General features: G+C 37.9%; 1 protein-coding gene across 1 annotated transcript in view; it reads right to left on the reverse strand.

Moving 5' to 3' along the window:
• The window catches only part of HYDIN (HYDIN axonemal central pair apparatus protein), a gene marked incomplete at its 5' end in the record, with an annotated part of 359,388 nt that extends 347,543 nt beyond the window's left edge, over positions 1–11,845 (reverse strand). Inside the window, 2 exons of the mRNA XM_079723315.1 lie at positions 9,787–9,912; positions 11,711–11,845. Coding sequence (XP_079579441.1) covers positions 9,787–9,912; positions 11,711–11,845 — 261 coding nt within the window. The remainder of the gene's footprint in view (positions 1–9,786; positions 9,913–11,710) is intronic.
• Between the last annotated feature and the right edge of the window lie 2,227 nt (positions 11,846–14,072).

The following is a 14,072-nucleotide window of genomic DNA, read 5'->3' on the forward strand; positions in this document are numbered from 1 at the left end:
TATGCAGATGACATGATACTATATACAGAAAACTCTAAAGACTACACACAAAAACTACTAGAACTGATAAGTAAATTCAGCAAGGTAGCAGGATACAAGATAAACATACAGAAATCTGCTGCATTTCTTTACACTAACAATGAAATACTGGAAAGGGAAAGTAAAAAACAATTCACTTTAAAATCACATATGGGCTTCCCTGGTGGCGCAGTAGATAAGAAACTGCCTGCCAATGCAGGGGACACAGGTTCGATCCCTGGTCCAGGAAGATCCCACATGCCATGGAGCAACTAAGCCCGTGCACCACAACTACTGAGCCTGCGCTCTAGAGCCTGTGAGCCACAACTACTGAAGACCACATGCCTAGAGCCCATGCTCCATAACAAGAGAAGCCACCACAATGAAAAGCCGACACACCACAACGAAGAGTAGCCCCCACTCGCTGCAACTAGAGAAAGCCCACACGCAATGAAGACCCAATGCAGCCAAAAATAAATAAATAAATAATGTTTTTAAAATCACATACAAAATACAAATAAACCTGATGAAGCAGATGAAAGGCATATGCTGAGAACTATAAAACATTTATAAAGGAAACTGAAGATGATTCAAAGAAATGGAAAGATAGCTCATGCTCTTGGACTGGAAGAATTAAACTGTTAAAATGCCCATACTACCCAAAGCAATCTACAGATTTAATGTGATCCCTATCAAATTACCTATGACATTTTTCACAGAACTAGATCAATTAATCCTAAAATTTATATGGAACCATAAAAGACCCAGAATTGCCAAAGCAATCCTGAGGAAAAAGAACAAAGCTAGAGGCATAACCCTACCAGACTTCAGACAATACTACAAAGCTACAGTAATCAAAACAGCAAGGTTTTGGCACAAAGACAGACCTATGGATCAATGGAACAGAACAGAGAGCTCAGAAATAAACCCACACACTTATGGTCAATTAATCTTTGACAAAGGAGGTAAGAATACACAATGGAGAAAAGACAGTCTCTTCAGCAAGCAGTGCTGGGAAAGCGGGACAGCCACATGTAAATCAATGAAGTTAGAACACACCCTCACACCATACACAAAAATAAACTCAAAATGGTTTAAAGACTTAAGCATAAGACATGACACCACAAAACTCCTAGAAGAGGGCTTCCCTGGTGGCGCAGTGGTTGAGAGTCCGCCTGCCGATGCAGGGGACGCGGGTTCGTGTCCCGGTCTGGGAGGATCCCACGTGCCGCGGAGCGGCTGGGCCCGTGGGCCATGGCCGCTGAGCCTGCGCGTCCGGAGCCTGTGCTCCGCAGCGGGAGAGGCCACGGCAGTGAGAGGCCCACGTACCGCAAAAAAAAAAAAAAAAAAAAAAACTCCTAGAAGAGACCATAGGAAAAACATTCTCTGACATAAATCATACCAATGTTTTCATAGGTCAGTCTCCCAAGGCAACAGAAATAAAAGCAAAAATAAACAAATGGGACCTAATCAAACTTATAAGCTTTTGCACAGCAAAGGAAACGATAAACAAAATGAAAAGACAACCTACAGACTGGGAGAAATTATCTGCAAATGATGCAGCAGACAAGGGCTTAATTTCCAAAATATACAAATAGCTCATATAACTCAATAACAAGAAAAGAAACAATCAAAGAATGGGCAGAAGACCTAAATAGACATTTCTCCAAAGAAGAAATACAGATGGCCAATAGGCACATGAAAAAATGCTCAACACCACTAATTATTAGAGAAATGCGAACCAAAACCACAATGAGTTACCACCTCACAGTGGTCAGAATGGCATCATTAAAAGTCGACAAATAACAAATGCTGGAGACGGTGTGGAGAAAAAGGAATCTTCTACACTGTTGGTGGGAATGTAAATTGGTGCAGCCACTGGGGAGAACAGTATGGAGGTTCTTTAAAAAAAAATAAAAACACATAGAGAATCCTAAAGATGCTACCAGAAAACTACTAGAGCTAATCAATGAATTTGGTAAAGTAGCAGGATACAAAATTAATGCACAGAAATCTCTGGCATTCCTATATACTAATGATGAAAAATCTGAAAGTGAAATCAAGGAAACACTCCCATTTACCACTGCAACAAAAAGAATAAGATATCTAGGAATAAACCTACCTAAGGAGACAAAAAACCTGTAAGCAGAAAGTTATAAGACACTGATGAAAGAAATTAAAGATGATACAAATAGATGGAGAGATGTACCATGTTCTTGGACTGGAAGAATCAACATTGTGAAAATGATGATACTACCCAAAGCAATCTACAGATTCAATGCAATCCCTATCAAACTACCACTGGCATTTTTCACAGAACTAGAACAAAAAATTTCACAATTTGTATGGAAGCACAAAAGACCCCGAATAGCCAAAGCAATCTTGAGAACGAAAAATGGAGCTGGAGGAATCAGGCTCCCTGACTTCAGACTGTACTACAAAGCTACAGTAATCAAGACAGTGTGGTACTGGCACAAAAACAGAAAGATAGATCAATGGAACAGGATAGAAAGCCCAGAGATAAACCCACGCACATATGGTCACCTTATCTTTGATAAAGGAGGCAGGAATGTACAGTGGAGAAAGGACAGTCTCTTCAATAAGTGGTGCTGGGAAAACTGGACAGGGACATGTAAAAGTATGAGATTAGATCACTCCCTAACACCATACACAAAAATAAGCTCAAAATGGATTAAAGACCTAAATGTAAGGCCAGACACTATCAAACTCTTAGAGGAAAACATAGGCAGAACACTCTATGACATAAATCACAGCAAGATCCTTTTTGACCCACCTCCTAGAGTAATGGAAATAAAGACAAAAATAAACACATGGGACCTAATGAAACGTAAAAGCTTTTGCACAGCAAAGGAAACCATAAACAAGACCAAAAGACAACCCTCAGAATGGGAGAAAATATTTGCAAATGAAGCAACTGACAAAGGATTAATCTCCAAAATTTATAAGCAGCTCATGCAGCTCAATTAACAAAAAAACAAACAACCCAATCCAAAAATGGGCAGAAGACCTAAATAGACATTTCTCCAAAGAAGATATACAGACTGCCAACAAACACATGAAAGGATGCTCAACATCTTTACTCATTAGAGAAATGCAAATCAAAACTACAATGAGATATCATCTCACACCAGTCAGAATGGCCATCATCAAAAAATCTAGAAACAATAAATGCTGGAGAGGGTGTGGAAAAAAGGGAACACTCTTGCACTGCTGGTGGGAATGTGAATTGGTACAGCCACTATGGAGAACGGTATGGAGGTTCCTTAAAAAACTAAAAATAGAACTACCATATGACCCAGCAATCCCACTACTGGGCATATACCCTGAGAAAACCATAATTCAAAAGGAGTCATGTACCAAAATGTTCATAGCAGCCCTATTTACAATAGCCCGGAGATGGAAACAACCTAAGTGTCCATCATTGGATGAATGGATAAAGAAGATGTGGCACATATATACAATGGAATATTACTCAGCCATAAAAAGAAACGAAATTGAGCTATTTGTAATGAGGTGGATGGACCTAGAGTCTGTCATACAGAGTGAAGTAAGTCAGAAAGAGAAAGACAAATACTGTATGCTGACACATATATATGGAATTTAAGAAAAAAAATGTCATGAAGAACATAGGGGTAAGACAGGAATAAAGACACAGATCTACTAGAGAATGGACTTGAGGATATGGGGAGGGGGAAGGGTAAGCTGTGACAAAGCGAAAGAGCAGCATGGACATATATACACTACCAAACGTAAGGTAGATAGCTAGTGGGAAGCAGCCGCATAGCACAGGGAGATCAGCTCGGTGCTTTGTGACCGCCTGGAGGGGTGGGATAGGGAGGGTGGGAGGGAGGGAGACGCAAAAGGGAGGGGATATGGGAACATATGTATATGTATAACTGATTAAATTTGTTAAATAAAAAAGTGTCTAAAAAATAAAAATCTAAAAACAGAGTTACCATATGATCCTGCAATCCCACTCCTAGGCATATATCTGGATAAAACTTTAATTTGAAAAGATACGTGCACCCCAATGTTCATAGCAGCTCTGTTTACAATAGCCAAGACATGGAAACAACCTAAATGTCCATTGACAGATGAATGGCTAAAGAAGACATGGTATATATACACAATGTAATACTACTCAGCCATAAAAAAGAATGAAATAATGCCATTTGTAGCAACATGAATGGACCTAGAGGTTATCATACTAAGTAAAGTAAGTGAGAAGGACAAATACCATATGATATCACTTATATGTGGAATCTAAAATATGACAGAAATGAACTTATTTATGAAACAGAAACAGACTCACAGACATAGAAAACAAACTTATGGTTACCAAAGGGGAAAGAGGGTGGGAAAGGGATAATTTAGGAGTTTGGGATTAGCAGATACAAGCTACTATATATAAAATAGATAAACAACAAGGTCCTACTGTATAGCACAGGGAACTATATTTAATATCCTATAGTAAACTACAATGAAAAAGAAAAACAAAAAATTAAATGTCTTCCATTTAATGATGATGTTGTTAGCATAAATTTCATATATCTGAGAAAGACAGTAGGAGACAGGAAAATTATAGGTCATGAACCATAGATCAAAAAAAAAAAAAAGGAAAACATTAGCAAACTGAAACCTACAATATATAAAAAGATAATACATGACCAAGTTGAGTCTATCTCAGAAATACAAGGTTATTTTAACACTAGAAGTTTTGATCAAGAAGAAACAAAACTGACATTTTCCCCAGAACAAAAACTTGTTTATTTAGAAAATTCAAAATAACCTATAGATAAATTAGAATTAACAAGTGATTTATCAAGGTCACTGAGTACAAGGCCAACATAAAAAATCAATTATATTTCTTTGTACTAGCAATGAACATTTAGGAAATGAAATTTATAAACAATACCATTTAAAATCACATCCTAAAACATAAAATACATAGGAATAAATCCAATGAAAGATGTGCAAGACCTTTACCTGGAAAAACTACAAACCATTATCAACAGAAATTAAAGAAGATCTACACTGAACTACTGACAATAGTGTGGAAAATACACAAATATGCATATTTATAGGAAGAGTCAATCATTTAGACAGGGTAAAAGAATCATAAGAATCCCTAACTTAGAACTCTGGGGAGAAGAAAAGGCTAACACAACTCAGTTACTCCTCCTCCCTTCCTCTCATTTCCCTTCCAAATAAACACATACATATGATCTGCTTTCATAAAGAGCTGCCCTTAGAATCATGGAGAATTCCTGCTGGTCTGCGACCCTACCGAGCCCCGCCTCAACATTAACTACCTGCAAACAGCAAGTCCAGGAAGAATTCCCTTCTTTATTTCAAAGATGAGTGATAATAATAATCACAATGACAAATAAAGCCAGCATCTATACAAAAACATTCAAGAAAAAAAAAAAGAAGAGAAGCAAAGAAAATGTCAAATATTCACCAGAAAAGCATTGCCATGAAATAATAAGAATCTTAATTACACCATTTCACCATAAACTCACAGAACATAATGGAAAAAAATCAGAGAGCACAAAGCAAATATTCAAGAGTGCAGGGAAGATTAAGCAATCAAAAGAGATGAAAAATTCATGTGTTCATTCAATAAATGCTAATTGAGTTTTTAATATTTTCCATATGTTGAGCATACAGTAGTGAACAAAGCCAATAAAGCCCCTGCCTCATGAAGTTGAAATGCTTAAGGAAATGGATAAAAAATAAAGAAACAGGGACTTCCCTGGTGGTCCAGGGGCTAAGACTCCACGCTCCCAATGCAGGAGGCCTGGGTTCGATCGCTGGTCAGGGAACTAGATCCTGTGTGCCGTAACTAAAGATCCCACACACGGCAACGAAAATCCCACGGGCCTCAACTAAGACTCAGCCAAGCCAAATAAATAACTAAATATTTTTTTTAAAAAAGAAATACATAATATGAAGTCAGGCAGTGATAAGGCTATGAAGAAAACCAAAGCAGGACAAGGAGACAGAGTGAATGGGGGATGGTTGCTCTTTATGATAGGTAGCCAAGGGATGGCCTCTCTGAGGAAATGATCTGAAGCAAGTCACGCAAAGATCTGAGAGAACAGCATTCCAGTTAGAAGGAATAACAAATGCAAAGGCCCTGGGGTGAGAATTATCCTTGAGTGTTTGAAGAGCAGCAAGAGGGGAGAGCAGTTAGAGGAGAATGACCTGGGGGAGAGAGGAAGGAAAAGACTGTGAAGGACTCAGGATCAGATGATGCAGGACCTTATAACTATGAGGGTAACAGGAAGCTACTAGGTGGTTTTCAACACAGAAGTAACATGTTCTGATTTACATTTTTAAAAACCACTCTTGGGACTTCTCTGGTGGCACAGTGGTGAAGAATCTGCCTGACAATGCAGGGGACACAGGTTCGAGCCCTGGTCCAGGAAGATCCTACGTGACACGGAGCAACTAAGCCCGTGCACCACAACTACTGACCCTGCAAGCCACAACTACTGAAGCCTGCGCACCTAGAGCCCGTGCTCTGCAACAAGAGAAGCCACCACAATGAGAAGCCTGCACAACGCAACGAAGAGTAGCCCCCGCTCACCACAACTAGAGAAAGCCTGCGTACAACGAAGACCCAACACAGCGATAAACAAACAAACAAATAAATAAATATTTAAATAAATAAATAATTAATAAAATAAAACCTACTCTTACTTCTTTTTTTTTTTTTTTTTTTTTTGGCAGTATGTGGGCCTCTCACTGTTGTGACCTCTCCCATTGTGGAGCACAGGCTCCAGACGCACAGGCTCAGCGGCCATGGCTCACGGGCCTAGGCGCTCCACGGCATGTGGATCTTCCAGGACCGGGGCACAAACCCATGTCCCCTGCATCGGCAAGTGGACTCTCAACCACTGCGCCACCAGGGAAGCCCCCACTCTTACTTCTTTGTGGAGAATTGATGATGGGGCAATAAGTTGGAAACGGAGGCTATTTCAGGAGTCTAGATGATGGTGGGTTGAACTGGGATGGTAGTGGTGGAGGTGGTGAGAAGTGGTTGGATTAAAGACATATTTGTGATTACTAGCCCTTGTTCTGGATTTCATATAAGACATGAGAAAAACAGAGGCATCAGAGATAACACCAAGGTTTTTGGCCTGAGAAAGTAGATAAATGGGGGTATTACATGGTGGAGGGAGGAAAGACAAAGAAGAAAGATCATGCCTTTAGGGAAAGAATGTAATGCAAAAATTAGCTCTTAAGGATTTTAAGTTTGAGCTGCCAATCACACATTGAGCTGAATATATGATCCAGAGTTCAGGGGCTAGGCCATAGCAGGAGATATAATTATGAAAGCAATCATTTAAAAGGTGAAATTTAAAGCCTTGTTCCTAGAAGGAGTCACCTAAGGAATGAGTTCAGAAGAGAAAGAAGTTTAAGGACCGAGTACTGGAGAACGCCAATGTTTAGTCAACAGGAACAGGAGAAAGATCCAACAAATAAGAAAAAAGCAACCAGTGAAGTAGGAAGAAATCCAAAGAAGAGTGATATCTGAGACACAAGTGAATTAAAAGGTACAAAAAAAGAAACTAACTATGTAAAATGCTGTGAGACAACCCAGGTGTGTTGAACTGGTCAAGCTTAAGAATGAATTTTAAGAGAAACACACACACACACAATGCAAAGTAAGGGATACAGAGGATAAGTTGATGACTGTAATTACAATGAAATGGGAATGAACAGAAAGTTTAAGATGGATTAGGGAGGAAATGCAAGGCGTAGAAGGGCAGACAAAGAAGATCCAGCATGTTCACAATTGATATTTCTAAAAAAAATAAAACCAAAAATGGCCTGAACAAATACTTGATAATTCAAGGAAAACTTTCTAGAAATAAAATAATGGTACATAGTGTCTTAGGAAAAATTTAGTCACATCCTAATAAAATCACTGGACATCAAATAAGAATAAACAATCTTTGGGCATACAAGCTAAAATATTAGGCTTCATACTTCTGCATATCATCATTTAAAGCCAGAAGGTAGTGAAGAAAATGCCAGCAAATCTCTTATGGGAAAAATGTGTGACCCAAGAATTTTACATCTAACAAATCTGCAGTTCACCTACAAAGGCAATAGGCAAATGTTATCAAACTTATAAAATCAAGGAAATATAGTTTCCATAATCTCTTCTTGAGGAAAGGAGAAGAGTATGACTATCAACCAAAAAACAAATGAAACTCCGGAAAATAAAGTAAAAAATAACCGACTGAGTTGACAGAGGACAGAGGCAAGAAGATGAGATGTGGTACACTAATTTCTTCATCCTTCATAGCAGGAATCAAAATACATTAAAACACACACACGAGCAGTACACACAGAACAATACACACAGTCTGGTCTTAGTGATGCTCTGGCAAAGGAGCAGTTAGCCCTTAATTAGGATGAATTAGCTTTGGAGAAAGCTGTGTTCCCTGCTCTCAAAGTTAGAGGGTGGTTATGGGAAAGAGAGGAAACAATGAATAACTAAAGCTAGAAGTGCTCAGAAGAAGAGCAAATTTTATGCATATCCTAGACAGGGGTGGCAATGGCATGCCAAGGAGAGCAAAAGAGCCTGAGGGACTCACTTGTCTTGTGGGAAATCACTCTGAAAAACCCTCAGGAATAGCTGGGAACCCTTTGAGAGGAGGCTAATCTCCAGCAGTTCAACTGATGGAGGCTCATACCATAATTTGCGCAAAAAGTGAAGCATATAATTCAAGAAATTAATTAAAATGTAGGAAATAAGAACTACTTTATAAACATATGCTCCTAAAGCCTGGAATGTATGGTTTACATGAGAATACAGAAACATGTTAAAATAGCTATTCTTTAGAGACTAAAAGGATACATTTGTTATTGGAAATGAGCCAGAATAGACAAAAATGCCTATTTTAATAAACAGTTCCTCCTTCTTCCTTTCTAGTTTTGACAGCTCAGGTAAGGAGGGATTTCTTACACTAGGGGGATAACCTAATTGGGCTTGGCTAATATAATTCTTGGGATTACTCCTAATCTGTAAACAATGGTGTCCAGAAGTAGCTAAGGAAGAAATGTGACTAGTCAAAAGTTAGTTGAGGACTTCCCTGGTGGTCCAGTGGGTAAGACTCCATGCTCCCAATGCAGGGGGCCCAGGTTCGATCCGTGGTTGGGGAACTAGATCCCACATGCATGCCACAACTAAGAGTCCACATGCCACAACTAAAGATCCTGCATGCCTCAACGAAGATCCCGCATGCCACAACTAAGACCCAGCACAGCCAAAAATAAACAATATATAAATATTTTAAAAAAGTTATTGTATTGTGTAATTCTTTTCGTATCAAATTATAGATATCAAGATCAACAGAGGTAGAAAAGGAATATATAAAACAAATCCGGGCTTCCTTGGTGGCGCAGTGGTTGAGAGTCTGCCTGCCAAGGCAGGGGACACGGGTTCGTGCCCTGGTCTGGGAGGATCCCACATGCCGCGGAGCGGCTGGGCCCGTGAGCCATGGCCGCTGAGCCTGCGCGTCTGGAGCCTGTGCTCTGCAACGGGAGAGGCCACAGCAGTGAGAGGCCCGTGTACCACAAAAAAAAAAATAATAATAATAAAAGTAAAACAAATGCAATAAGGGATTAGTTAGCCCAGGAACAGTAAGTACTGCTTAGTTCTTATTGTTCTAGAATAGTCACATTATTCCAGGACCTACTTTATATGCAAGTATGACACAAAGCAGCTACCTTTTGATGTGTTGTTTCTCTCATATCTAAAAGTTCAATGATCTGTGGTCGGCACATCACACGTGTATTAGCCAGTCTCTGCTCTGTGGTGAGGGACATTTCCTTCAGGAACTCTGAGGGAGTCAGCTAGAATTTAAAGCAACAGGAGCCAAAGATTCATAAATGGTAATACTGAAAAAGTGCTTTCATAAGTGCCAGTAATGAATAATTTGTGTTTGCAGCTTTCAGGGTAATTCTGGAATGCCACTAAGTTCCCCTATAAAATGTTTAAAATAAATAATACAAGTGAAGTACCCGTGCACTTCTGAGCTCTTTGCACAATAATTTGAAAGGATATGTGGTTGCTGTTTCCTTATGATTTTGAAGGAATCACACAAAAGAACCTGGGGTGGGGGAGAGGAAGGTCAAGAAATTGTACAGGAACATGTCTAAAGAGCTTAACATATATGCTCAGAAGAGCATAAAACTCTAGGTTTCTAAAATCACTTAAGGGCTTCAGAGCTAAGGAGGCTAATCCTCCTTGAAATATTTCTATTTCTCAAATGAAGTTACAACATGCAAGTAAAGCTTTTGGGTGTTTATCATGTTATATCATGTTAAAGAGAAATCTTATAAAGTAAAGGATCTGGGAAGTATGACTGTGCTGCTTAGGAACGAGTTTGAACTTTTTAGAAATCGTAAGAGCACATTTAGACCTTGTTTTAAAAGAGCTGTAAGTCAATCATCAGATCCAGCAGCCAGTCACATCCACATACCCAAACAAGAACACAAAATTCTTTAACACTTTCTACTGTTGTGAGAAAAAAATGTAACCTATCATTTAAATAAAATCATTTAAATAAACCAGCAAGGGCTTACCCAAGACCAATCACTATTAATTGTTGTTCTGGAATGTTCACTTTGTTCTAGGGCTACTTTATATGCAAAGAGATTATGATCACTGGCAGCAACATAATGCTTAAGTGTGTGCCAAGACTTCTTAAAACATTCAGGGGTATATAATTTAGCTGATTCATTTTGCCTTGGGTTAAAATCAATGCTCTTCAAATTCCCTACAAATTTAATTTTTGTGATTGAATCCATTTAAATGAAGGCATATTTCTAATATAGCTTCCAACTTAGTTTTTTAAGATTCTTTTTGATTGGAACACAGATTAGAACGTTAAAATGTTATGAGGTATCAGCTGTGTTGTGATTTAAATAAAAATAAACTCTTACAAGCAAAAAGTAAGGAGTTACTTTAAATCTGAAACAAGAACAATCACAAAAGAAAATGATGATAGATTTTATTTTTCTAATTGGAACATAACCTGAGACTAGTTTTTAAAATGCAGTGAACACAATGTTTAACACTTTAAATTGTTATTGATATTTCCATAGCATGTAGTTTATAATTCAATTCTCACCAAATCATTATAATTCATTAAAAATGTAATTGTTTCCTATCATAAAGGACAGAAAAAGTTATGCATTTTTCCTAGATATTATATAGTCATCATTTTAATGCACTATGTACTACAAATACACGAACAAAAATAACTCTTGCCAATCAACAGGTAATTGATTATATATGTTAAACCTATGAAATTCTGATATTTGACTGTTTTTGAACTACATAAATGACAGTCTCTTAAGGTTCTAGCTAATATTTAGAAAATCTTAATAATTTGCTTGCATAGTCTTAGTTCAACTGATTAACTTAAGCAATTTAATTTAAGCCTCTACTTTGATGTATATAATTTCAAAAATTTCCCAGGCTTTAAAAGGTAACTATGCTCTGCAGCAATCTACCCATGTTAACTAAACTGATATTATCAGCCAGTAATTCTGTTTGATATTCTGAGAATGTCAAGTAGCAACTGCCATTCTCCTGAGGAGAAAGACTGCATTAAGTATTTTACTCTGAAATTCTCTTATACATTACCATTCGATTTACTTCTTCTTCTGTAACCACCTTCGGACTCAGGGGTGGCAAAATCTTGCTTTGGAATCCTTTAAGCGTTCTGACTGACCCCATCTGAACAGCCCCCATGGACTCCTCAAGACTTCTACTTGTCATTTTTAGTTATTTCCTTTGTATACCTAAGAGTGGAAAAAAATAGTTTTAGAACAAATACAGTTAATTCCTGAATACAGGTCACATTTTTTGAAGCTTTTTCAAATATATGAAGGTTTAGAAAATACCGATTTTCAAAAATACATCCAATGCTTGGAACAAATGCCTTAACTGTAGGAGTCTATTCCATGAATCTGTCTAGATTTAGCCCTATCCCGAAGTCTAGGATCCCTTTTAGAAAAAGCAAGTGATTCTGGACTAAGCTCAGGGGAGACATGAAAACAGAAGCAGTTTCTATATTTTGGTACTTTTATCTTCTCCAGATAAATAAACAAAAACTGCTCAATAACTATACTTCATAGTTTGCTACTTTATCTGCTTATTTGACAATTCCCTCTCATGGCACCCTTCAAACACAATAAATATAAGGCTTCAGACCTTCACAGCTGGGCAGAGAATTGAAAAAGGCAGCATGAGATGATATGTGGAAAAAGAAGTTTGTGAAAAATTTTTTGAAGTTTATAGTAATAAACAAGGCATTAAACAGCCACCCAACACCTCCAAATCAAAGAAATATGACATCTCCCCTTTGCATATATTTCCTTATACTTCTAGCAGGACACCTGCAACTTTGCAAGTCCATTTATGACTAAGTAGGGATTTCTATTTTTAATAATAGCAGGCTAGGTTGTTCAACCCTGTGCAGGAAAAAAAAAAAAAAAGCTTGACTCAATGTCAAATAAAAAACCTTAAAATTGTTAAAAGTTCAAAAGACAATAAGGCACTACCAGACCAAAATGGAGGGGAAAGCAGTGCATAAAGGAAAATAGATATGATGAAAATGTAATAAGGTACACTGAAATAAAGCAGTAAAACACCCAAAGAAATGAATATGAAATTTTAAAATAAGAAAAAAGAACAGAGAAAGAAATGATTGAAACAGAAGACAGTGAAAGAAGTTCTAACATGCTATCATTGGAGCCCATGAAGAAGAAAAAGTACTGGAGGGAAATTAATATTTAAAGCCATAATCCAAGAAAAATTCCAGAAAAAAAAATAATGAAAGGGACTAGTAGGTACCCAGAAAAACGGACCCAAAATAATCAACTATGAGTCATATCTTAGAAGAACTACTAGGCTTTAAAGAATTTTAAAAATTAGCATCCAGGCAAAAAGTCAAAATAATGTACAAGGGCAAGAGAATTAGATGTCATTGGACTTTGTAAAAGCAAGCTATGCAGTGGGAAAACAGAAGAGCAGCATTTTTCAAAAACTTTACAAAGCATGAGCCAAGGATTTTACAAGGAACCAAGCCCTCCTTCAGTCACTGAGGCTACAGAAAAGGAGTTTTGAACATGCAAAAGCCCAGGGAATATTATACACATGTTCCCTTCCTGAAGAATATACTAGAGGATGGGCTTCATCCAACCAAAAGCTGACTGGGAAATTTCAGCAAAAGGACTGATGATGAGCACTTCATATATTTAATTGTACAAGTATTAAAATAATGTTGAAGACAAAAGGAGAAGAATAGAATTTAAACGTTATATTTTCTGACAAAGTAGAAAGGATGCAATTTTAAATGAAAAGAAAAAAGAAAGACAGCCGAAAAGTAGAAAAGATTAACAACTGTATAAGTACTAGGTAGGAATCAAACCATTTAATGAGATAGAATAAAGGAGAATTAAGGGAATTATGGTAGAAAGCCCCTATGATGGCAGTCAATGATACCTGTTTCCAAGCATTCATATATTTATATGATCCTCTCCCTTTGAGTGTGGGCTGTGCTTAGGTATTCTAACAAATATAATACAGCACAAGTGATGGATGTCACATCTGAGATCAGTTATAAAGAAAATTAGTTCCATCTTGGGCACTGCCTGGCTCTCTCGAATCACCAGTTACCACATTGTAAGGACACTCAGGAAACCTATAGCGAGGCCCATGTGGTGAGGAACCAAGCCTTGACAGCAATGACATGAGTGAGTTTGGCAGTGGATCTTCTGAGGCCTGCCAACAACCATGTGAATGAAAGCAGAGTTGCCAGCCCCAGTTGAGCCTTAAGATGACTGCAGTCTGGGCAACAGCTTGACAGGAGATGCATGAGAGACCCTGAGTAGGAAGCACCCAGCTAAGCCTCACCTAGATTCCTGACCTACAGAAACTGAGAAAACAAATATTCAGTGTTTTAAGCTATTAATCTGGGGGTAATTTGTTATACAGTAATAGA

The sequence above is a fragment of the Hyperoodon ampullatus genome, assembly GCF_949752795.1.
Source record: "Hyperoodon ampullatus genome assembly, chromosome: 18".
Classification (NCBI taxonomy): Eukaryota; Metazoa; Chordata; class Mammalia; order Artiodactyla; family Ziphiidae; genus Hyperoodon; species Hyperoodon ampullatus.